Here is a 26520-nt window from a genome sequence, read left to right as displayed (position 1 = left end):
TTGTGCTGGGGATTGAGCTCTGACCTCAGCATGCTAGGCAAGTGATCTACCTTTGATTTATAGTCCCAGCCTTGTTTATTCATTGTTGAATGAGGTTGTCATTCCCCACATACCCTGCTTAGTTGTAGAAGGGATGGGATCCCTTCAGAGGCTAGGGTTCAGAAAAATAGCCCTCTTTTTTATTTATCCTTCCTTCATTTTATTCCTAATTCCACTCTCCCTCTCTGTACTGGGTTTGTCTGTTGAACTGTCTTTGTTGTTACCATAATATGCTGCCTTTCAGCCCCTCCTCTGCTTTTCTACCACTGAGTCTTGCCCTCTTAAAGGTGTTCTCTTCCCATCAGCACAGGGCCATTACTATAGTGTGAAATCTGTGAGGGAAGGGGAAGAGGGGAACAAGGCATACTGCAAACCAGAGAATTTAGTGAGAATTAGAGAATTAGTAGATTATTTATTCTTTTTCTTCTAATTTCTGAACCTCAGGTTTTTTTTAAATCTGTAAAATAGAGATAATATTTAAAGGAATTTTTTTATTTTTTAGAATTAAGCAGGCTATATAAAGTTCTTAGTACATAGATAGTCATTAAGTTGCCAGCTACCTTTCTTCTTTCCTCTTTTCCTTTATTTACAGGCATGCCTCAGCTTTCACTAAAATAAAAAAACTTTCCATATTTATGAGAAAATATGGTATATTAATACTTGCTAACAAATAGTGGTTTCAGGTTTAATTTGTTAAAGTACTTCTTGCGGTAGAGTGTTTATTAAATTAATGTTTCAACAAATACTCTAGGGGTATGATTAGAGTCTTGTTGATTATAATAGTAAGAATAAGAATCAGAGATTTCCAATGCAGCACTTTTGCAAAGTACTGTTATTTAAGATAAGAGTCCATAAGCATGAAGTTTGAGGAAATTGTTTCTGGAAGTTCCTATTAACAAACACTTGGCCGGGCGTGGTGGCGCACGCTTGTAATCCCTGTGCTTGGGAGGCAGAGACAGGAGGATCACGCAGGTTCGAAGCCAGCTGTGCTGGCTTAGGAGACCCTGTTTCCAAAAATAAAAAAGCATAAAATAGGTCTGGGAGTATAGCCCGGAAGTAGAAGGGTTTCCAGGAACCCCAGTACCACCAAAACAAACAAACACATAAACAAACAAACAAAAAAAACCCAAAAAACAAAAACCAAAGTTTTATTTCCTCCTCAATGAAATTTTTCTCCTATATTTTTCTTAAATAGACAGATACTCCATCAGGAATGGAATTACAGTCCTGGTATCCTGTTATAAAGCAGGAAGGTGATCCTGTTTCTCAGACACATTCATTTTTACACCCAAGGTAAGTAGCCAGCCTTCCTTCCTTTCCTTCCACCAGGTACTATTCTGAGAATTAGGAATTAATTACTTAGTTTAAGACTTTCTTGTTAGTAAGTAATCTTATAAAATCCAAAAATCTTTTTAAATAAGTATATTGGGGTTTAATATATCTTTTGTTTGTATTTTTGTTTGTATTTGCTATTATAGGGAAAGTATAGGAGGATTATATTGTTCAGTTACTTTTAGTAGAAAAAAATTTTAAGAATCTGACATAAATTGTAAATTGTTTTTAATATTTGAAATAATCTTTAATTGGTATTTTCATGCTTTTCCTAGAAATAGGTTACTTCTTTTTGTGAAGTAAAAAATTAAGTTATTTTTAATTTATTTGCTTTCTTTTAAGAGGTAAATCAGTTCTTCAAGAGTTCGGTTTGAGTAAGCGTGGTGGTTACATGCCTGCAATGCCAATACTTGGGAGGATAAGACAGAAGGATCACAGGTTCAAGGCTAACCTCAGAGATTGTTTCAAAATAAAAAGGGATGGGAAGAGTGTTCCTGGGTTCAATCCTCAGTACCAAAAAAAAAAAGTTTTGGATATCAATTTAATATTTATTTATTTGTGTGGTACTAGAGATTGAACCTAAGAATATTCTAACCCTAAGCAAATACTCCTATCCCCTTTTAAGCTTTTTTCTTTTGAAACAGTTTTAATAAGTTACCATAGGGGTAGGGGTGTAGCTCAGAGGTAGAATGTCCCTGGGTTCCATCCGTAGTACGAAAAAAAAAAAAAAAAAAAAAAACTAATCTTTATTGAGAGTGAAGAGAGGAAATATCAACCTGGTAGCCACGTACTGTTTTTAATAAATAGCTTTGCAGTTATTTTTGGGGGGTGGAATCAAGGGGCCTTCTACCTCAGGGTTACAGCTCCAGACCTATTTTATTTTTTATTTGGAAACAGTTTTACTAAGTTGCTGAGGTTGGTTTTAGAACCTGGAACCCTTCTGTCTTAGCCTCCCAATTATTGGAATTACAGGTATGCCCTACCATGCCTGGCAATTTTGATATTTAAAAAAGATTTTCTTTGAAACTTGGAACTTTTATAATAACTATACCTTTTAAAATCAAGTTTTCATATTTCAATAAAAGTAAATGAGATTATAGGCTTTTTATTTATTGAGTTCCAGATTTTTATCTGCTGCTTATATTTTTATTTACTTACTTTTGTGGTATTGGGGATTGAACCTAGGGACATCCTATCTCTGAGCTACACTCTCAGCTGTATATTTTCTCCCCCCCCCCCCTTTTTTTTTTGCAGTACTAGGGATGGAACCCAGGGGCATTCTACCTCTGAGCTATACCCCTCCCCCAGCCTTTTTTTTTCTTTCAGGTACTGGGGATGGAACCCAGGAGCATTATACCTCTGAGCTGTATCCCCAGTCCTATTTTTTATTCTTTATTTTTGTAACAGTCTCACTGAGTTGCAAAGGGCCTCACTAAGTAGCTGAGGCTGTCTGCAAACTGTGATCCTCTGGTCTTAGCCTCCTGAATGCTGGGATTACAAGTGTGCGCCACCATGCCTGGCTCCCCCAGTCCTATTTTTTATTCTTTTTTTTTTGAAACAGGGTCTCACTGAGTTGTAAGGGCCTCACAAGTAGTAGCTGAGGCTAACCACGATCCTCCTGTCTCAGCCTCCCAAATGCTGGGATTACAAGTGTCTGCCACCATGCCCGGCTTGAATTTTATCTTTTATTTTGAAACAGCATCTCACAAAGTTGCCGAGGCCGGTCTCCAACCTGCGGAATCCTCCTGTCTCAGCCCCCCAAGTACTAGGATTCCAAGTGTGCACCACCATGCCCAGCTATCTACTGCTTAAAAATCTATTAATTTTCTCTAGCATTGTAATAAAAAGTCTGAGTATTATTTATACATAATACAAAATTACTGTCATTATTCTTGTCTTTAGGGTACTATTAAGCCTGCTAGTATATTTTAAAAGGGATCTTTTTTTGTCTTTTTGGACTGGGGATCAAACCCAGGGTGGTGCACTTGCCAGGCAAGCACTTTGCCGCTGGCTGAGCTACATCCCAGCCCAAACTTGCTAGTATATTTTTAAAAATTATAAAATCAGAATACTGAGTTTTTAGATATAGAATTCATGAGATTGGTGAAGAGGGACAATGTATTATCCATTACAAATAAAATGAGGTATTAAGAAATTACCTGATGTTTAGGGAATGAAGTTTTGGTTAAATGTTCATACCTTTTCACTAAAGGTTATAGTTAAAATATAATTACTTAAATATGTAGCTCAAATTTGTTCCATGAGTCTTATAGATAATCTACTGAATAATTTTATGTGAGCTTTGATAATGATAGTTTTTCTTTAAGTCTTAAAATTGATAGTTTTTCTTTAAGTCTTAATTTGCAGTGCTTTTTGCTGATTTATCAAACAAATAGGCAGTACTCAAGTATTTTAAGAAGATTGCTTTAGGGCTTGATACAAGGAGAAATGCGTAGTACCTGGTAGCATTCATAGTATGTGTTCTCTCTCTGAGCTATATGAGAAGTCATATCAAATAATTACATATCAAAACCACAGTGAAGTACTACATTGGACCTTTATAGATTAGGCTGCAGCCATGCAGTGGCTGTCTACAGCACCCTCAATCTGGCAAAAAGCAAGGTTCCTTGCTTTGGGGAATGACAAACAAGAAAACAGTCCTCCAGAGTAGCATATAGCCTGTTCTTTTTATGAACTAAACCTCTCCTACTCAAGAGATGTGAAAGTTCTATGAAGTTCATTGTGTTTTTCATTTTCAATTCTCAAGTGGTTTTGCGAGAAGGAGAAAAGGTTCATTTTCTTTTCTAGTGAATATTTTTTTAGTGCTTTAAAATTGCATGCAAAAAAGCCGGGCATGGTGGCGCATCCTTATAATCCCAGCATTTGGGAGGCAGAGATTGGAGGTTCGAGGACAGCCTCAGCTACTTAGCCCCTTTGCAACTCAGTGAGACCCTGTTTCAAAATAAAGAATAAAAAATAGGGCTGGGGGTGTAGCTCAGAGGTAGAATGCCCATTACCAGCACCACACACAAAAAAAGATTTACTTGCAAAATAATAAACATATCTTATAACTTTGATTTTAATGCCTCAAGTGCATTTTCCAAGAAATAGTTTCTGTGACTCTTATTTTCTGAGTTGTTACATTATCTATTTTGGTTAAGAAAATTGAAAATCTGTCATACATTTTTTTTACCTAAACATAATATGTAATATGTGTCTTATTTTGCCTTTCTTTGTTCTCAGCTACTACTTATACATGTGTGATAAAGTGGTTGCCCCAAATGTGTCACTTACTTCTGCCATATCCCAGTCTAAAGAGGTCACAAAGGCAGAGGCAAGTAAGACCGCATCAAGACAGTCGGAGATGCCTCACAGTAATAGTAAACATCAAAAAATAGTGTCTTATCCAGATGTGTCACTTGAGGAACAGGAGAAAATGGATTTAAAAACAAGTAGAGAATTGTATAATCGTTTAGGTAAGTGTTCAGAATTATATTTCTAAAATGAGATGTCTAAATAAATATGTTTTTTGGTATAAAAGGAGTTTCTGTTTAAGCTGCTGTTTGAGATAATTGAAGCTTTACCTTTAAAAATGCCGCCTTTCAAAACTGGGTGATTTCTTTAAGCCTTTTTTAGAATGGTTATATCTATAGAGGCTAATGAGGTAGATATAGAGACTGCATAACTGCAAACTGCAAGGGATCATTATCATTTTTTCCTGCCTTTTCTTGTTATCAGATATCTTGAATAGGTCCTTATTTTTCTAATTTGCTGTGAATTGAACAACCTTTTTACTAATATTAAAGCATATATATGAGAAGAATAGTTAGGTATAGAACTCTGAGAAACAAGGCATGGGATGAGGTAAGGATTGAAAGCTCTGGAGCTAGCCATTTGGCGTAAATGCAGAACGGTAGCTGGTCCTACTGCAGACCAAATGAGACATCCACGCAGTGCTGCCTGTGCGTGTCACAGTCCATGTAGCAGCACAGCTTTGCTTAGTGCTTAGGGAGTGACAGTTATTTTAGCTGCCTGAAAACACTTAGAGAGTCTTCTAGTTATTTAACTGTCTTCATAGAGAATTGAGATTCTTGAGTGTTTTCTATTAATTTTGTGATTTTAAAACTCAGTTTCCTTTGGACTTAAATTGGTAAGCAGTAATTAATAATATATCATTATGCTATATTTGCATTTTATTTTTTCCCAACTTCTAGTGATTTTTTGTGTGTGTGTGTGTGTGTGTGATACTGGGGTTCCTGGAAGCCCTTCTACTTCCGGGCTACACTCCCAGACCTATTTTATGTGTTTTATTTGGAAACAGGGTCTCTTAAGCCAGCTTGGCTGGCTTCGAACCAGCGCGATCCTCCTGTCTCTGCCTCCCAAGCGTGGGGATTACAAGCGTGTGCAACCACACCCGGCTTCCAAGTTCTAGTGATTTTTAAAAATAGTTGAGAGCTGGGTGTGTTGGTGCACACTCGTAATCCCAGTACTTGGGAGACTGCGACAGAAGGATCACAGGTTCACAGCCAGCTTCAGCTATTTAGTGAGACACTCCACAACTTAGTGAGACCCTGTTTCAAAATAAAGAACAAAAATAAGGCTGGGGGTGTAGCTCAGAGGTAGAATGTCCCTGGGTTTAATCTCCAGTACTGTGGGGGAAATAAAAGTGGAGATATGCTTCCTATACTATATTTACCTGTTTAAAAGAATATATTTCAAGCCAGTTGTGGTGGCGCATGCTTATAATCTTCGTACTTGGGAGGCTGAGACAGGATTATAGGTTCAAGGCCAGCCTCAGCAATTTAGTAAGGACACCTAGGTTGGTTCCATAATTTGGCTATTGTGAATTATACTGCAATAAACATAGATTATGTCTGTTTCACTATAGTATCCTAACTTTAATTCTTTTGAAAAGATACTTAGGCATGGTATAGTTGGGTTATATGGTGGTTCCATTCCTCGGCTTTTAAGGAATCTCCATACTGATCTCCATTGTGGTTGTACTGATTTTTTTTGGGGGGGTACTGGGGTTCCTGGAAGCCCTTTTACCACCGGGCTACACTCCCAGACCTACTTTTTATATTTTTATTTGGAAACAGGGTCTCCTAAGCCAGCGCGACTGGCTTCGAACCTGCGCGATCCTCCTATCTCCGCCTCCCAAGCGCGGGGATTACAAGCGTGCCACCACGCCCGGCGGTTGTACTGATTTTAAAGAACATTTTAATTATTTTTAAAAGAAACCCTGTGATCCTTTCCCCAAAGCCTTTGAACCACTAGTTTGTTTTCTGTCTTAATGCATTTGCCTATTCTGTATATTTTGAAAGAATCAATATGAGAGGAGGCTTTTGTCTTTGGCTTCTTTCAGAAAGCATAATATTTTCTCAGTCCATGTTCCATATATGAGTACTTTTTATAGCTTAATAATATTCCATTATGCAGATAAACCGTAATTTGTTTATCCCTTCATAAGCTGAATGAATGTTTGCACTGTGTCTACTTTTTTTTTTTAAGTTTGACAAAATTTATTGGTATTTTAGTAAAGACATTGATCTTAGTCATTTCTCTTTTCATCTTGATCTTAGGTTAGTATTTCACTTGAGTCAAGAAAGGAATATTCAGGAGAGGGATATTATTTTAACAAACAGTAAAATGGACAAAAATGGGTAGTTTACTGACATAAAAGTATGTCAAGTTTATGAATCTTGACATGATTAAGTCATGTAAGAAATATTTTTGTATACATTTTCATGTTGGGGCTTATCTAAACATAAATGTAAGTGAACAAGTGTTAGGAATACTTACAAGCTTCTTATCTGGAATTATGATTCTTAGAAGAGCACAGTGAAGATGGGCATGGTGGTGCATGCTTGTAATTCCAGTACTTGGGAGGCTGAGACAGGAGGATTGCAGGTTCATGACCAGCCTCAGCTACTTAGGCCCACCGCAAGACCCTGCTTCAAAATAAAGAATAAAAAAATAGGACTAAAAGGGCTGGGAGTGTAGCTCAGAGGTAGAATACCCCTAGATTGAATTCCCAGTACCGCAAAAATTTTAAAAAGAGTGCAGTGAGCCATTACTACCTATCACACAGGCTGAAGCTGCCTCCAAATGTAACATTGTAGGCATTTTCCAAGGAAATCATTATACCATGCTTTCAGGTCTGTGACATGCTTTTAAAGAAGGGTTTAACTGTCACATTAAAAAAAAAAAAGTCCATATACAGTACAAAAATAAAAAACAGATACCCTATGATACACAACTCTTAAGAGTACATGTGATGGAATATTCCATACAATGTTTTGAAGATGCATTTTCATTTTTTGTTTTCAGTACATAAAATGTGCTTTTGAGAGGCTGCTGGTCAGTAGTACGTACGTACTCAAACCATATAATTGTACTAAACAGAAATTTTGAAGCAAGCTTACTTAAATTAGATTTAACAAGTTAGTAATTTAAATTTTTGACAGAGTTACAGAAAGTGCATCTTGTTTTGTCTTCATAAAATGTTAATTTTTTTGTTTTTATATCTTTTTAAAAATAAAACCCAAGCTGGGTGTGGTGGCGCACACTTGTCATCCCAGCATTTGGGAGGCTGAGATGGGAGGATCATGGTTTGCTGCCAGCCTCAGCTACTTAGTGAGGCCCTTTGCAACTCAGTGAGACCCTGTTTAAAAAATAAAGAATGAAAAATAGGGCTGGGTGTATAGCTTGGAGGTAGAATGCCCTTAGTTCCATCCCCAGTACTGAAACAAACAAACAGACAAACAAACAAACAAACACCCCAAGCCAGGTGGTGTGGTGGTGCACCATGTAATCCCAGCATTTGGGAGGCTGAGACAGGAGGATCACAGTTCGGGGACAGCCTCAGCTACTTAGTGAGGTGGCCCTTTGCAACTCAGTGGAAAACCCTGTTTCAACATAAAGAATAAAACACAGGGTTAGGGGTTTAGAATGCCCCTGGGTTCCATCTCCAGTACCGCCAAAACAAAACAAAAAACTCAGCCAAATACTTTGCAGTATGTACATTTAAATTTTGGTGGTAGTTTATATTTCAAAAGAAACACCTTCCTTAGGATTTGCCCCAAGTTCTGGTAGAAATGCTTACAAGAACTGGGTAGTAAAAACCAAGAAGCACATTCAAAATACTCATTTACTTTAGTAGGAAATGGCTGTTCTTTGAAGATAGTACATGTTCTTTGATGAAGAATCCATTAAGTGAAGTGGGCTATTTCAAATACTTGATACTTCATATAAAAATTAAAAATAAAAAAGTTTTTTAAAAGAGCTAAGCATTTGTATCCACTGATAGCAACAATACCCAGCAGATGACAACTTTAAACAAAATAAATGTCCATAAGAAAAAAGAGCTGTGTTTCAATCTCATATAAATATACTTTGAGCCAGGCATGGTGCTACACACTTGTAATCCCAGCATTCAAGAGGCAGACCAGAGGATCATGGTTCGTGGATAGCCTCAGCTACTTAACGAGGCCCTTCACAACTTAGTGAGACCCTGTTTCAAAAATAAAAAAACTAAAAATTAGGGCTGTCAGTGTAGCTTGGAGGTAGAATGCCCCTGGGTTCCATCCCAAGAGCCACAATAAATAAATAAATAATATACAAACAAACAAACTGAACTAACTTTGAGTTGACAGTCCAGTAACATTTTCCTATCAATACAGTACTCCCTTTTTCTCTATAAGGCTGTTTCTAGAAGCCAGACATTTAGGTAATAAGGAAGTTAAGTTGGGACATTAACTGCTAGCAGTTTTACATAGACAACTTTTTGTTGCTCTCTTAATGTGCTAGTAGTTGGGTATAAAACATATGCAATTCTTAAAAAGGTACCATTTCTGGTTTCTTTATTATCTGTAACCTTTAGAAACTAATTATATGAAGCTACAAAATTGGCAGATGTCTTGAATATCATTATATGAAACATTAATTACCTTTAATTTCAAACTCTCATTTATTAGTGTACCACTCAATCTTAAAAAATAAAATGAAGCCGGGTGTGGTGGCGCACACTTGTAATCCCAGCATTCGGGAGGCTGAGGCCAGAGGATCGCGGTTCGCGGACAGCCCTCTGCAACTCAGTGAAACCCGGTTTCAAAATAAAGAATACAAAATAGGGCAGGGGGTGTAGCTTGGAGGTCAAATGCCCCTGGGTTCTATCCCCAGACCTGCAAAAAAGAAAAAAAAGAAGAAAAAAAAAAAAGAAAGAAAGTAAAAGAAAAAAAAAAGTGGCTCCAAAGATAGTCTTATACCATTCTTTAAAAAAATAAACTGTTCCTTTTAACTTTACACCCACCCCAATTCCCAATTTCAAAACATATCAGTTAATTGTCTTGGTCATGTACATTTACAGGATGAGATTTTATATTTTGTTCCCATAGTTTCTGGTTATCAGAAAATCTATGCTTTCCTTTATTGAAGGAGTTTGGTCCAGCTGCTGTTCGTGTTTCTCTTTCAATATTTCTAATATTTCTCATCCTTACCTTTGCTTCTGGAGGTATTTCCTGTGGTTCTCTATTGTCATCTTCTGCTACTTGAAAGTTGTTTTTTGGCTTTTGGCAGTACTGGAGCTAGAACCCAGGGGCATTCTACCTCCAAGCCACACACCCCAGCCCTATTTTGTATTCTTTATTTTGAAACAGGGTCTCACTGAGTTGCAAAGGGCCTCACTAAGTAGCTGAGGCTGTCCGTGAACCACGATCCTCCTGTCTCCGGCTCCTGAATGCTGGGTTACAAGCGTGCGCCACCACACCTGGCAGTTATGCAGGTTTTAATTTCTGCACATCTTTGTCAATGTTTTATTGTCTGTCTTTTGAATATAGCCTTTGTAGTGGCTATGAAGTAATATCTCATTGTGATTTTGACTTTTAATTCCATAATGACTAGTGGTGTTAAATATCTTCTCATTTTTTTCCTGGACCTTGCATGTTTTCTTTGGAGAAAAATCTACTCAGATCCTTTGCTTATTCTTAAATTGAATTTTCTTTTTCTTTGTGGTGCTGGGGGTAGAACACAGGGCCTTTTCTACCTCTGGGCTATACTCCCAGACCTATTTTATACTTTATTTGGAAATAGGGTCTCACTAAGTTGCTGAGAGTCTCACTAAGTATCCGAGGCTGATTCACACCCGTGCGATCCTCCTGTCTCAGCCTCCCAAGTGCGGGGATTACAAGTGTGAGCCACCATGCCCGGCTAAATTGAATTATCTCTTTACAATTTTAAGAGTTACGTATTCTGGGTACTAGATTCTTATCACATATATAATTTGCTGTTTTTACTTTGTTAGTAACCCTTGAAGCATTAAAATTTTCAATTTTTATGAAGCCCATTTTATCTATTATAATTTTACCTACTTGCTTTAGGTGATATATCTTAATAAACCATTGTCTAATCCACGATTAGGAAGAGAATTAAGGACTTTGGTTCTAACATTTAGTTCTTTGGTCATTTTGAGTTAATATTTATATATGATGTGAGACCCAACTTCATTCTTTTGTAAGGTATTATAGGTAATCATTTGTTAATAAGGCCTTTTTTTGAGCTGGGCATGGTGGTACACGCTTGTAATCCCAGTGCTTGGGAGGCTGAGACAGGAGGTTCACACATGTTCGAAGCCAGCCTCAGCTACTTAGTAAGGCTCTCAGCAACTTAGTGAGACCCTGTTTCCGAATAAAGCATAAAATAGGTCTGGGAATATAACCTGGAGGTAGAAAAGTCCCTGGGTTCCATCTCAGTACCACAAAACAAAAACAAAGAATAAAAATAGAGGTGGGAGTATAGCTTTGTTGTAGAATGTCCCTGGGTTCCATCTCTAGTACTGCAAAAAAAAAAAAAAAAAAAAAAAAGAGCCTTTTCCCCCCTCTTTCCCCTATAGTGCTAGGGATTGAACCCAGGGGCATTCTACCTCCAAGTTATACCCCCAACCCTATTTTTGTTTTGAATCTGGGTTTTGCTTAGTTGTTGAGGACCTTACTAAGTTGCTGAGGCTGGCCTTAAACCTGAAATCCTTCTGTATCAGCCTTTCAAGTACTGGAATTACAGGTGTACACCACTATGCCCAGCTCCCAAAAGACCTAGTCTTGATTGTATTGTTTTGGTACCCTAGTCAGATCATAAGTATCTATAAAAGTATGGGTTCATTTCTGGATTTAGAATTTCTTTCCATTGATTTGTATGTATATTCTTATGCCAGTAACACAGTCTTGATTTCTGTAGTTTTGTTGTAAGCTTTGAAATTGGGAATAGTGAGTCCTCTGACTTTATTCTTTTTTTTTTTTTTTTTTTTTTTTGGTGGTACTGGGGTTATTGGAAACCCTTCTACTTCTGGGTTACACTCCCAGATCTATTTTTTTTTATATACTTTTTATTTGGAAACAGGGTCTCTTAAGCCAGCATGGCTAGCTTCAACCCTGTGCGATCCTCCTGTCTCCGCCTCCCAAGCGTGGGGATTACAAGCATGTGCCACCTCGCCTGGCCTGACTTTATTCTTTTTCAAGATTATTTTGGTTGTTTGGGATTTCTTGCATTTCCATATAAATCTTAAAATAAGCTGGTTAATGTCTATAAAAGTAGCTGGAACTTTAATAGGGATTATATTTAATAAATTGAGCAGTATAGAGAGTTTACTATCTTAATAGTAAGTCTTCAATCCATGCACATGGGCTATCTTTCCATGTACTCAGGATTTTGATTTCTCTCAATGATGTTTTATAATTGTCATTGGTCTTACCACTGTGCCTTAATTTTATCCTTAAATGTTTTTATTCATTTTGATTGTTCTAGTGACTTTTTAACAGTGATACATCATACTTTTTTTCCTCAAAGATCCATCAATCTCAAATAGTTCTACAAGTAAAAAGAAATCTGACTCTGCCACATATAACTTAGTAAGAGACACAAGCAAGCATGATGTTGTAGTTTCATCTCCACTTCTTGTGAAAGATGTTATTTGTGAAGATGATAAGGGAAAAATCATGGAAGAAGTAATGAGAACTTATGTAAAACAACAGGAAAAGCTGAACTCAATTTTGCAAAAGAAGCAACAACTTCAGATGGTAAGATAATATTATGTAAACAATAGTCCATTATGAAAAGGTACTTTTGCATATTTAGTAAGAAAAGTTAAGATGAAGCTGTTCAAATGTACTTAAGATTATTCAGTTTTACACTGATTAGGAATTTCAACATACTTTCAGATTTTTAGAGAAAAAGTTTTTCAAAATAATTCGTTTTATTAGAATCAATATAATAGATGAGTTTTAGATACTCTGATCTATTTTTAGTCAATTGACACCTTTAACATGATAGAAATTAAGGAAAAATTGTATTGTGATTCCTTATGATACAGGAAGTAGAAATGTTAAGTAGTTCAAAAGCTATGAAGGAACTCACAGAAGAACAGCAGAATTTGCAGAAAGAACTCGAAACTTTGCAGAATGAACATGCACAAAGAATGGAAGAATTTTATGTTGAACAGAAAGACTTGGAGAAAAAATTGGAGCAGGTAATGAAGCAAAAATGTACCTGTGACTCAAATTTAGAAAAAGACAAAGAGGCTGAATATGCAGCACAGGTAAGAATTGCCCAGTTCATCTTACGATGACCTTTCAGCAAGGAAGTAGAATCTGTTACTTCTCTTTTAAAGGAATTGCTTTTTGTTGAGTTCATTTTACTAGGCTGGATTTCAAAATAGATGATTCTGTTAAACACAAATTTATGCTATATTGTTCAAGATGATTTTTTTACCTTTGTTACTTTATTACTTTAAAGTTTTTTTTGGGTCAGGCATGGTGACACATGCTTGTAATCCCTGTACTTAGGAGGCTGAGACAGGAGGATTGGGCTTGTGGCCACCCTCAGCTACGTAGTAAGGCCCTTCAGAATTTAGTGAGACCTTTTTTTAAAATAAAGAATAAAAAATAAGGCTGGGGTGTAGCTTCAAGCGTAGACTGCCCCTGAGTTCAATCCCTAGTACTACCAAAAAAAAAAAAAAAAAGAGAGAGAGAGAGAGAGAAAGAAAACTCTTATTGGATTTCTATAATTTACATAATCGTTAATCTCTGGTTCTCTGAATAAAAAGTTTTATATTATTTTGTGATGGAGATATAGCTCAGTGGTAAAGAGCCTATTTAGAATGCCCAAGGTCCTGTGTTTGATCTCCAGTACACAAAAATAAGCAAGTAAATAAAGTTAAAAGTTTTACATTACTTTAGTGTATAATTTTTCAATCCAGTAAATTAACAGAGAAGTTGTCCAATATATTTAGAAAAGCTACAGGCAAAAATAACTCCTTTTTGTTAATAGTGCCAAGGAAGGGGAACAGATGAGCAGGCTGTGATGAGAGGTAGTAAAGACAGGGCATGCTGAAAGTCCGTTTGGTCATTCCTCCTGATCCTTTGCTCTTCCCTCAATTTCCTGTTACATCAAATTGGAATTATTAGATATTCTGGGGATTGTAGTATGCATGGAAGAGTTCATTTTGTAAAATGTAATTTGAAAGTAGACTTTTACCGTAGTAATGGAAAAATAAAACAAAGTGAAAAACTGACGATAGCCTTTTAAATCCCACAGTTGGCAGAGCTGAGACAGAGACTGGACCACGCTGAAGCCGATAGGCAAGAACTCCAGGATGAACTCAGACAGGAGCGGGAGGCAAGACAAAAATTAGAGATGATGATAAAAGAGCTAAAGCTACAAATTCTCAAGTCATCAAAGACTGCTAAAGAATAGAGAGATTCATCTGCTTATTACACAGGGCTTTTTTTTTTGTTGCTTGCTTTGGTGATTGAATTATTAATATCTTATATGCATGAAGATAACTAGGCATTCTGTCTTTTTTGTAGATGAGAGAAAGTGAAGAGATTATATATTAGTACGTAAATTTTTACATTTTCTGAATGAATGAAAATGTTTGTGTCCTTTTTTTGTTCTTGGTAACAATAGTATATGGCTTCAACTAGTAGATAATCTGCATATATTTCTAATGCAAATTACCAATTGTATACTTTTAAGAGCTGCATTCGTGCTGGAAAATAGCTATAGTCAATTTTGTTATCTATATTTCAAACTCAATTTTTAGACACAATGTTGGTATCAAAATTCAAATATGTAATATATAGCTATTCAAAGAGCTGAATCTCCATTTTTCTCAACATACCCATCTTTCTGTGTTGCTATCACAAAATTTGCTTTTATTTTGTTCAGATTGTGGAATGAGTTTCCACAAGTTTTCTTCTTTTTAACATCTCCTAAGAAGAATTTTATTGAAGTTACAGCACAACCATGCACATAATGGGGGAAAGATAGGATGCTTTCTTTTTTGGGGATTGCTGCTAAACACAAGAAACAATTGTAATTTGTCTTTTAGTTTAAATGTTAAATTTAGAATTATTTGTAGTGACTTGAGAAAAATAAAAATAATTTCTGAACTTTTGTTACTGATGTTAATAGTGATGTGAAAATATTACTGTTGAGAAAAACTGACTCCATTGATGTATGTTGGTTCTGTACAATCCATAGTCATTCTGTACAGTTTTTATATGTAGTTATGGGTCTTACTGCAATTTATATAATGGATTTGTTTCCCTTTAAATTATAAAATATTAAACACCTTGGAAGTTATTTTGGACTTTTGTATGCTTAAATGTTATCTTACCAAAATTTGCACAGTTGGACCATTTTTAATTACTCTTTAATGTGAAAATCAGGAAGTTATAGTCAGTTGGTTGTGTCTGGTAGGTTAACATAGGACAGTTTAATGATCTGAAAGGTTTTCAGATTTAGTTTGCAAAGGAATTCCATAGGGAAGGGCAACTTCTGCACTTTTTATTGCACAGAAAAGTCGGGTTTTATTTATTTATTTTTAGTTACACCTTCAGTCCTTTTTAAATTTTTATTTGAAGTACGGTCTTGCTAAATGCTGAGTCTTGCCACGTCGCTGAGGCTAACCTTAAAACCGCAGCCTTCCCGTCTCAGTCTCCCAAGTACTGAGATGACAGGAGTGTGGCAACATGCCGAGCTAAGTTTATCATCTTTTTTTGGGGGTGGGGGGTGGTACTGGGGTGGAACCCAGGGGCTTTCTACCTCTGGGTTATACTCCCAGACCTATTTTATATTTTATTTGGAAACAGGGTCTCACTGAGTTGCTCACTAAGTAGCTGAGGCTGGCTTGGAATCTGCATGATCCTCCTGTCCAGCCTCTAAGCACGGGGATTACAGCGTGCGCCATCACACCTGGCATGTTTGTCATCCTTTTTTTTTTTTTTTTTTTTTGGTGGTACTGGGGGTGGAACCCAGAGGCTTTCTACCTCTGGATTATACTCCCAGACCCATTTTATATTTTATTTGGAAACAGTGTCTCACTAAGTTGCTGAGAGCCTCATTAAGCAGCGGAGGCTGGCTTGGAACCTGCGCCATCCTCCTGTCTCAGCCTCCCAAGTGCAGGGATTACAAGCGTGCGCCACCACGCCCAGCAGTTTGTCATCTTTAATAGCAAATTTCACATTAGCTAATTCTTGGACTAAAAGTTAATAGATAAATTTCTCAGTGTACAGTTTTTTAAAGAAATTTTCCTGAAACACTATGGATATTACTATCCCATAAGTTTTCTGTTTTTCATGTTTTCTCATGAGGTACTATATGAAATTACTTAAAGAGAGCTAAAATAAAAAAAAAATAAATTAGCTAGAGTTAAAGTTATATACTGTTTCCAGGATAGACGGTAGATACTCTAAGGCAGAGAATTTCAAAAATCACTCGGTTAAACTGAGCAATGTGGCACACCCCTATAATCCCAGTAGTTGGGAGGCAGAGATGGGAGGATTGCAGGTTTGAAGGCAGCTTCAGCAGCCTGGTGAAGCTCTCATCAACTTGGCAAGACCCTGTTTCCTGATATAAAATAAGGCAGAGGGTGTAACTCAGTGTTAAAATGCCCCTGATTCAATCCCCAGTACCACAAAAAGTAAAAAATATTAAAAAATCACTAGGTTATCATTTAACTAGTTATTTTCATATTGTTTAATGGTACTCACATATCCAAAAAGAACTTTACTTCCCAAAATGTAGTTTCTTCTTTAAATATAGTTTCTTTTCTAAATGTATATTTTGCATTTAAACTTTAGTATAAACCTTGTAGTCTAATTTATTGAGTTGAAATCTCCTTAAGGAGAAACAATATTAAAAAGACAGAAACAAATGTAAAATATGACATATCCTCCCAGTGCATTAATTTAGATCTGGAGAAATAAATGATATAAGATAGTTCTATTTTAGCTGTGACTTTAGTTGTGTGACAACTCAGCTTTTTAGGAGACAGAGTCAAGCACCTATAATTTCATGTATTTTTAAAAAATTCCCTCCAGTATGTTTCTGCTTGTGTTACTTAATGTGAATGTTAAACTTACCTAAGTTTCAATGCAAAACTTCTAAAATAAATAGCTTATTCTTTGAAATGTTATTTTAGAATTTTAAGTAGTCCTTCCTCTTGACTTAGAATTGAGTAAAAAATATTTTTTATACTCCTACAGATAATGAAAAGTTGCCATGTGACACTGTAGTTGTCATTTTCCAGAAGATACATGGATGTGCCATAGGTTTCTTTTTGATTTCCTCGGAAATAGTTTCTTAGTCAATTGTAAATATTATACTTATTATTGTTAAAAGTAATTTTAAGTTAAATTGCACCATATAGCTTGAAAACAGTGTATAGAGATTTGTAATACTTTAAAAGTGACCTGCTAAAATATCTTATCCATATAAAACTTATTCTATTATTTGCATGCTCATTTGTGTGCTGATTGCTAGCTTTGTTTTGGTATGTTTGTGTGCCAAGCTCACTAGGCAGATTTTGTTTCTTCAAACTTCATAATCTTATTCTTTCTAGGAAAAATAAAAATGTTTACTCTAAAGAGCTGCATTAAGAGAATGGCCTGAAAAGAGTTTTGCTAGAACATCTTCAGAAAGAAGAAGGAATAGTTTCTGTAGTCTAAACTGTATGAGAAAAAGCCATTACATCTACGAAGGTAGCAAATGGAGAACTTCTTGTTCTTGAGGAAGCTCGTAAGCGGCCCTAATTTTACAAACACAGCTTTTTAACACTGAAAAGATTTGACCAACAGCTCTCGTTTGTGCTTCAGTTTTTTGCTTGGATATCTGTGTCCACGAGAATTAAGATGTTTTATGCTTCTCGTACCAGTTTTATAACATATTTAATATATTACCAGTTTAGATATACAATCATTTGTACATACTGGATTATAAGCAGGTATTAAATAAAGTAGATGAAGAAGACCAAGTACTATGACATTTGCAAGCTGTTCGTGTCTTTAGAAGACATGAAGAACAACCAGTTGATTTTCACATCTCTGGTTTCTGTTTAAGGAGAGTTTAAGAACAGAAACTCAAGTTAGACAAAGTATGCTCAAAGCATCTCCCTACAATTGCAAAGATTGTGCTGAAAGTTTTTTGATAAGCTGAAATGTTTTTCTTAATGATAAGACTTAGGCTTTGCTTACTTAGGGAAAAATACTCATTTTTATTTGCCTTTTATGCATTTAATTCACATGATGGGACATTAAAAATTAACAATAAAATTGTGCTCACACTGTACATCTATTCCTATGCTTGGAACTACTTGTTAATAGTTTTTATTGAAGCTGTCAGCAATAAGGGACATCCAACTGCTGTATTATATGTTGGTGGATTAAATAAGTTAAACAGAGCTTACTTTTTTTCTTAGTATAGTATACTTAGGCATTTCCACTATTGGCAGAAAGGCATTTGGGCATTTTATATTGCATATTGTTCAAAAGGACAGTTTTTTGTTTGTAAAATTTTCTCACTTAAATGGCTTCTAAATACATGTTTGCAATTTGGAGCCTGTTTAGAAATAGAATTAAATGTCTTATGTAGTGCTGCTGTTTATGAATTAGAAAGGGATCAAATGTAAAAACAAATTTAAAAATTAAGCCCAGAAAACAAAGTGTTCAAAGTTAGTTTGATATAAAATAAATTTTATAAGATTTTTTCTTCCATATAGATACCTCACTTGAAAATAAAGCACAGCGTACTTAAGGTAGTTTTAGTAAAAAATATCTTAGTAAAATAATTGTTAAATCTAGAAGATCTTTTTAGGGAAATTAGAATTTGTGAGAAATAAAATGTACTTGCTTTTAGCTATTCTACTAGAAGTATTCATTTAAATTATTTCTGAATTTCTAACCTGTGAAAACAGTAAATGAATTATCTGTTCTTCAACTGTTGAAACAAATTGTTGGCTATATAGACCATAAATCAATTTATAATTTTGCCAATGATGTACAGTTTTATGATTAAAATTGCTGTGGTTGGTTGCATTACATGACACAAAACTGTCCTCTACCTCACGTGAAATAAATATTTTATATGATTTTACTAAAAAAAGACTCATCTATCTGGTCACTTAGTTTACAAATTTTGAATTATATTTATTGAAACATGACATACTGTGCTCTTAGCTTATACCTCAATTGTATTTTGTGCTGTTTTTCCATTTTCATGCCTTGTAAATAACTTGTATAGATTGTGGATCAAATTCCAAATAAAAACTTTTAATGCCAATGAAATTTGATTTGTCATTTTCCTTTGTTAGCCTAACTTTCTTATCTCCTGAGAGTGACATTTTCTTCTTCTTTTTTTTTTTTTGTGGTGCTGTGGATTGAACCTAGGAGCATTCTACCTCTGAGCTACACCCCCAGCCCTATTAGTCCTATTTTTTATTCTTTATTTTGAAAAAGGGTCTCACTAAGTTGCGGAAGGCCTCACGAAGTAGCTGAGGCTGGCCATGAACCCATATCCTCCTGGCTTAGTTCCCAAGTACTGGGATAACAAGCATGTACCACCACGCTTAGCTGACGTTTTCTTCTTTTAAAGCCTATTATTCATACATACTGATTAACTCGAATATGTCATATTGAATACTTGGGCTCTTGGTTTTAACATCTTGCCCCTCTATTCCTGATGTAAGTTACCTATTAGTACATAGCAAATCTCCAGATTTAGCAGCTTGGTGCAGTGTCTTAAAGTACCTAAGAGTCAAAAATCTTGGGTTAGCTGAGTGTTCTGGCTCAGAACTTTTATTAAAATGCATTTAGGATGTTATCTGGGACTGAAGTCATGTGAGCTGGAGAGTTTGCTTCTGAGTTCACTCACATGCTGGTTGACAGGACTCTTCTGTGTGGCTATGGATGTGGAACTATTTGTGTCATGGTGATGGAGTGGCCAAATCTACCCACCCAAATGAGTGATCCAAAAGAAAGCAATGCCACATTTCTTTATAACCTAACCTACAATCACACACTTTTTTTTTTTTTTGTCTTATCCAGGTGTTAAAGCGGCTTACTAACTCCAGCACACACACTCCATGGGATGAGATTACACAAGAGTATGAATACCTAAAGGCAGGAATCATTGGCATCATCTTAGAGTTGTAGCTATGACACCCTCCACATTTCTACATTTTAATTGAAATATATTTTGTGTGATAAGAGACACATGCATATGTCATATAAGTAAATTATAAACCATTTTAGTCAATTATTTTTTGTGTGTGGTACTGGGGTTCCTGGAAACCCTTCTACCTCCAGGCTACACTCCCAGACCTATTTTATAATTTTATTTGGAAACAGGGTCTCTTAAGCCAGCGCGGCTGGCTTTGAACTTGCGAGATCCTCCTGTCTCTGCCTCCCATGCACGGGGATTACAAGCATGCACCACCACGCCTGGCCAGTTGTTTTTTTAAATATACTTTTATTGGTGCATTGTAGTCTCTTATGTAGTTCAGAGTTGTAGGGACATATATGCACTTGGTGAGCTTACCCCTCTCTCTCCCTCCTTCACCTTCCCCATACATGATACTGAGATTGGTATTGATAATTTCACATATATACATAACGTCAGTGGAAGTTTTCCCCCATCTCCCACCACTACCCTCCCCCGGACTCCCTCCATCACCCATGGGGGGTTCTCCTCTATTATCTAAAGTCCTTGTGTTCCGATTACTCCCCAGCTCCCACATAGGAGAGAAAACACATGACCCTTCACTTCCTGTGATTGATTAGTCTCACAACAGAATGTTCTCCAGGTCCATCCATTTTTCTGCAAATGACATGATTTTATTCTTAATTGCTGAGTAGAATTCCATTGTGTGTATATCCCATAGTTCTGCAATCCATTCATCTGTTGATGGACACCAAAGTTGGTTCCATGATTTGGCTATTGTGAATTCTGTTGCTATAAACATGGACACTTTTTAAAATATGTACATATTGCAGTACTGGGGATGGAACTCAGTGGCATTCTACCTCTGAGCTACACCCCCAGTCCTATTTTTTATTCTTTATTTTGAAACAGGATCTCACTGAGTTGCAAAGGGCCTCACTAAGAAGCTGAGGCTGTCCTCGAACCCCAGTCCTCCTTTCTCAGCCTCCTAAATGCTGGGATTACAAGCGTTCGCCACCATGCCTGACCACTTTGGAATTTCAGTCCCTTTGGAAAGCTACTCAGCAGTGGTACAGCCGAATTGTATGGTGGATCTATTTCCAGTTTTCTGAGGAATCTCCACACTGATCTTTATAGTGGCTTCACTAATTTCAATCCCACCCACAGTTCCTATTTTCCCATATCCTCACCAGCATTTATTGTTTAATGTGTTCTTCATGACTGTCATTCTGATTGACTTGTATATCTCTGATTACTAATGATGTTGACCATTTTTTCATTTTATAGTCATTTTAGCCATTGTTAACTGTATAATTTAGTGGCATCAAATATATTCACAATGTGCATCTATCACCATTATTTCCAAACTTATATTATCTCAAAAAGATTCTGTACCTGTTTAGCTCCTCTTCCCATCTCTGATAAATCTCTACTTTCTGTCTATATGGATTTGCCTACTGTAAGTAGGTACTTTAGTAGAATAAAAGCATTTGTCCTTTATATATGGCTTATTTCATTTATCATGATGTTTTCAAGCTATATCCCTGTTGGATCTATCAGAATTTCATTACTTTTTGTGGCTGAATAACACTCCATTTTATGTTTATGTCACATTCTGTGTATCCATCTGTTGATAGGCACTGGGTTGTTTTTTTCATCTTTTATCTGTTGTGAATAATGCTGCTATGAACATGGTGTACAAATATGTATAGTATTTAGGTTACTATAATTTTGGATATATACCTACAAGTGGAATTACTGGGTCAAATGGAAATTCTATAAGTTTTTGAAGAACCACTAAACTTAACCATAGAGCTGTATTATTTTACATTCCCAGAGGAATGCAGTGGTGTACCAGTCTCCACATCTTTGTGAACATATTTTAGTTTCCATTCTCTCAATCGTGGTCTCCTACTGGGTGTGAAGTATTATTTCATTGTGGTTTGATGTGCATTTCCATAGTAACTAATGGCGTTGAGCAGCTTTTCATGAGCTTATTGGCCACTTGTTAACCCAGTTTGGAGAAATAATCTATTTAAGGATGAATTGACAACGACAATGTGGTATATACACACAATGGAATTTTACTCATGCAAAAAAAAAATTATGTCATTTGTAGAAAACTGGATGAAACTAGAGAATATTGTGAAATAAGTCAGTCTCAGAAAGTCAAAGGTCACGTTTTTCTGGTATATGTGGAAACTAGAACAAAAATAGGCAATAAAAGAGATTTTAAATAAGAGTAGATAGATAGCAATAAAATACTGGAAGGGGTTCAGGGAGGGAGGTGGGGAAAGGAGGAAAAATAAAGACTGAGAAAGGGAACAGCTAAATAAGGCTATATCCATACATGAAGGTATCATTACCAATCTCACTAACATGGTTTGGAGGGGGAACGGGAGGGGAGTGGATGGGCTTGGAGGGAAATTCATTAAGTGATGTGTTTTTGTATGTTTGTATCACTTTTAATGTTACTATGATGTATAATTACAATGCACAAAAAAGTATATAAGAAGAAAGAGGAATATCTATTCAAGTCTTTGCCCACTTCATAATTTGATTTTATTTTGTTGTATGAGTTCTTTATTCTGGATTTTTAAAAAATTTAGTTCTTGGGATTGAACCCAGGATGTCATGCACGTTAAGCACATATTATACCATTGACTTGTACCCCAGCCCTAACAGTGGATAGTAATCCCGTATCAGAATATGGCTTGCAAATATTTTCTTCCATTCTGTGGTCTTTCCCCTTCCCTTCCTCCCTCCTTGGAACTCTGGACTAAACCCAGGTGCCATAGTCTCCCACTGAATTACATCCTTTTTATATCTGAGTCCTTTGTATTTGAGATAGAGTCTTGCTAAATTTTATAAATATTTTAAAAAGTGTCCAGACTGGCCTGGAGCTTGGAATGCTCCTGCTCAGTCTTCTGAATCACGGATTATGGGCACACACCATCACTATCTTTTCACTCTTTAGAGTCTCTTTTGATGCATTAAAGTTTTATCCATTTTTCCTTTGTTACCTGTGCTTTTCATATCATACCCAAGAAATTATTACCAAGTAATCATGAAGATTTTCTCCTATGTTTTCTTCTAAGAGTTTTATAGTTTTTATTCTGTGTGTGTGTGTGTGTGTGTGTGTGTGTGTGTGTGTGTGTGTTACTGGGGATGGAACCCAGGGGCATTGTACCTCCGAGCTACAACCCCAGCCCTATTATTTAGTCTTTTAATTTTTTTTTTTTTTTGTGGTACTGGGGTTCCTGGAAGCCCTTCTACCTCTGGGCTACACTCCCAGACCTATTTCATTTTTGGAAACAGGGTCTCTTAAGCCAGTGCGGCTGGCTTCGAACCTGCTCGATCCTCCTGTCTCTGCTTGCCAAGTGCGGGGATTACAAGCGTGCACCACCACGCCCAGCAGTCTTTTAATTTTTTCCAACAGGGTCTTACTGAGTTGCGAAGAGCCTCTCTAAATAGCTGAGTCTGTCTGCAAACTGCGATCCTCCAGTCTCCACCTCGCAAATGCTGAGATTACAAGTGTCCACCATGCCTGGCCCATAATCTCATTTTTTTTTTGACATGTGAATACCCAGTTTCCCCAGCACCATTTGTTGAAAAGACTATTATCATTGAATGAATGGTCTTGGCACTAATACTGAAAGTCATTTTCCCTATATGTATGAAAGTGTTTATTTCTGGGCTATTTTTTTTTTTTGGTATATATGTCTATCTTTATGCTAGTATAACCCTGTTTTGATTATTGTAGCAAGTTTTAAAATAAGGAAGTATAAGTTTTCCAAATTTGTTCATTCTATTCAAGATTATTTTGACTTTCTTGAGATTCCATATATGAATTCTACAATGATTTTTCTAGTTCTGCAAAAGTTCTTTGATAGAAATTACACTAAACCTGTGGATTGTTTTGTAATCTTAATATTAAATCTTCTAGTCTGTACATAAAAGGTTTCTGCCAGTTACTTATGTCTTCTTTAATTTCCTTCAGCAATATTTTTAGTTTTCAGTGTACAAGTCTTTCTTGATCAAATTTATTACCAAGTAATTTGTTCTTTTTGATACATTGTAAATAGAATTTTTTCTTAATTTTCATCTTGGATTGTCTTATTTTTAGTGTTTAGAAATATAATTTTTGGGTATTTATTTTTGCGGAATTCACTAATTAGCTATTACCCTTAATTTTGCTGAATTCACTTATTAGTTCTACTAGATTGTGTGTGTGTGTGTGTGTGTGTGTGTGTGTGTGTGTGTGTAATCTTTAAGGTTTTCTACATAAATGATTATGTCATCTGTGAATGATTTTACTTCCTTTGATTTCTTTTCCTTGCCCAAGCCCTCTGGCTAGAAGTCCCAATAACATGTTGCATAGAAATGTTGAAAGAGAGCATCCTTGTTCAGAAGAAAAAACTTTCAGTCTTTCACCTTTTAATCTTTTTTTTTTTTTTTTTTTTCGGGTCTGGGGATGGAACCCAGGGGCATACGACCTCCGAGCTACACTCCCTGCCCTATTTTTTATTCTTTATTTTGAAAGAGGGTCTCACTAATTAGCTGAGTTTGTCCGTGAACCACGGATCCTCTGGTCTCAGTCTCCTGAATGCTGGGATTACAAGGGTGCGCCACCATCCCCGGCTGAATTTTTTATTTTAAGTCAAGGTTTCACTAAGTTTCTCAGCCTGACCTCTGCCTCAGCCTCCCTAGTAGCTGTGATTACAGGTATCTAAGCTTCCTGTTGGTATTGCATTGAGTGAGTTTGTGTGTGGTACTGGGGATTGAACCCAGGAATGTTCTACCTCTAAGCCATATTCCTAGCCCTTTTAATTTTTTATTTTGAAACAGGGTTTTGCTAGGCTGCTAAGAGTTTCACTACATTGCTGAGGCTCGTCTTGAACCTGCTATCCTCTTGTCTCAGCCTCCCAGGTACTTGGATTACAAGGCCTGTACCACCATGCTCAGCTTCATTGAGTGTTTTTATGATGAATTTTGTTGACTGCTTTTTCTGCATCAGTTGAAATAATAGTGGTTTTTTCCATTGTTAAGCCTACTTTATTTTTTTTTTTACTACTTGTATTGTGTAATGCAGTTTACAGTGATAGTAATATACATGCACACAGCACTTGGTAGAATTGTGTTTTTTCTCTTAATATGGTATATCACATTGCTTGCTTTTCATACATTGTTCTTGAATTTTGGGAGTAAATCTTACTGGTCACGGTGTATTATCCCTTTAACATGTTCTGGAATTTGCGTTGATAGAATTTTGTTGAAGACTTTTACATTGATATTTATAAAGACTGTTGGTCTGGAGGTTTTTTCTCTTTGTCTTTGGTCTTGGTATCAGGGCAATGCTGGCTTCATGAGTTAAAAATATTTTCTCCTTTTTTTGTGTGTGTGGTGCTGGAGATTGAACCCAGGGGGCATTCTACCTCCAAGCTACACCCTAGCCCTATTTTTATCCTTTTTTATTTTGTAAAAGGGTCTCACTAAGTTGTGGAGGGCCTCACTAAGTAGCTGAGGCTGTCCATGAACCTGGATCTTCCTGCCTCAGCCTCCTAAATACTGGAATTACAAGTTTTTGGCACCAAACACAGCTGTTTCCTCCTTTTCTTTCTTTTTTCTTTTCTTTTCCTTTCCTTTCTTTCTTCTCTTTCTTTTCTTTCTTTATTTCTTTTTTTTCTTTCCTTCTTTTTGTGGTACTGGGGGTGGAACCCAGGGGCTTTTCTACCTCCGGGCTATACTCCCAGACCTATTTTATATTTTATTTGGAAACAGGGTCTCACTAAGTTGCTGAGAGCCTCACTAAGTAGTTGAGGCTGGCTTCGAACCTGTGTGATCCTTCTGTCTCAGCCTCCCAAGCACTGGGATTACAAGTATGCACCACCACACCTGGCCTTGATATTAGTTCTTTAAATGTTTGGTAGAATTCATGAGAGCAGCTATATGGTTGGGCTTTTTTTTTTCCTTAAAAATAAAACATGACGGCCGGGCGTGGTGGCGCACGCTTGTAATCCCCACGCTTGGGAGGCGGAGACAGAAGGATCACGCAGGTTCCAAGCCAGCCGCGCGCTCTGGTTTAGGAGACCCCGTTTCCAAATAAAAATGTAAAAATAGGTCTGGGAGTGTAGCCCGGAGGTAGAAGGGCTTCCAGGAACCCCAGTACCACCAAAAAACAAAAACAAAAACAAAAAACAAAAAACAAGACTTAATTTCCTTACTAGCTTTATTGTTTATTCAAATGTTCTAGTTCTAATGAGTTAGTTTTGGTAGATGGTGTGTTTCTAGTTATTTGTCCATTTCATCTAGGTTATCTGTGACACTAATGCTATAGTATTCTCTTAAAATCTTACTTATTTTTGTAAAATTGACAGTTATATACCCATTTTTCATGTTTGATTTTAATAATTAAGTCTTTTCATTTTTAGTTGATCTAGCTAAAGGTTTGTTAATTTTCTTGTTCTTTCCAAAACCCAACTCTTTTTGTGTGTGTGGTACTGGGGTTCCTGGAAGCCCTTCTACCTCCGGGCTACACTCCCAGACCTATTTTTACATTTTTATTTGGAAACAGGGTTTCCAAAGCCAGTGCATGCGGCTGGCTTCGAACCTGCGCGATCCTCCTGTCTCCGCCTCCCAAGCGCGGGGATTACAAGCGTG

The 26520-nt window shown here is 36.5% G+C and overlaps 1 protein-coding gene across 3 annotated transcripts in view; it reads left to right on the top strand.

The window, feature by feature from the left end:
- Positions 1-14115, top strand: part of SKIL (SKI like proto-oncogene) — a gene marked incomplete at both ends in the record, with an annotated part of 28306 nt that extends 14191 nt beyond the window's left edge. For 2 of the 3 annotated variants that reach the window (XM_080696807.1, XM_080696806.1), the window contains 5 exons: positions 1239-1332; positions 4615-4709; positions 12211-12440; positions 12734-12958; positions 13957-14115. In XM_080696807.1, the coding sequence (XP_080552933.1) occupies positions 1239-1332; positions 4615-4709; positions 12211-12440; positions 12734-12958; positions 13957-14115 (803 nt within the window). Of the gene's footprint in view, positions 1-1238; positions 1333-4614; positions 4848-12210; positions 12441-12733; positions 12959-13956 lie in introns of all 3 variants that reach the window. The other variant, XM_080696805.1, reaches the window with a different exon arrangement.
- Between the last annotated feature and the right edge of the window lie 12405 nt (positions 14116-26520).

The sequence above is a fragment of the Muscardinus avellanarius genome, assembly GCF_963383645.1.
Source record: "Muscardinus avellanarius genome assembly, chromosome: 5".
NCBI lineage: Eukaryota > Metazoa > Chordata > Mammalia > Rodentia > Gliridae > Muscardinus > Muscardinus avellanarius.
This window is presented reverse-complemented; position numbering and strand designations above follow the sequence as displayed.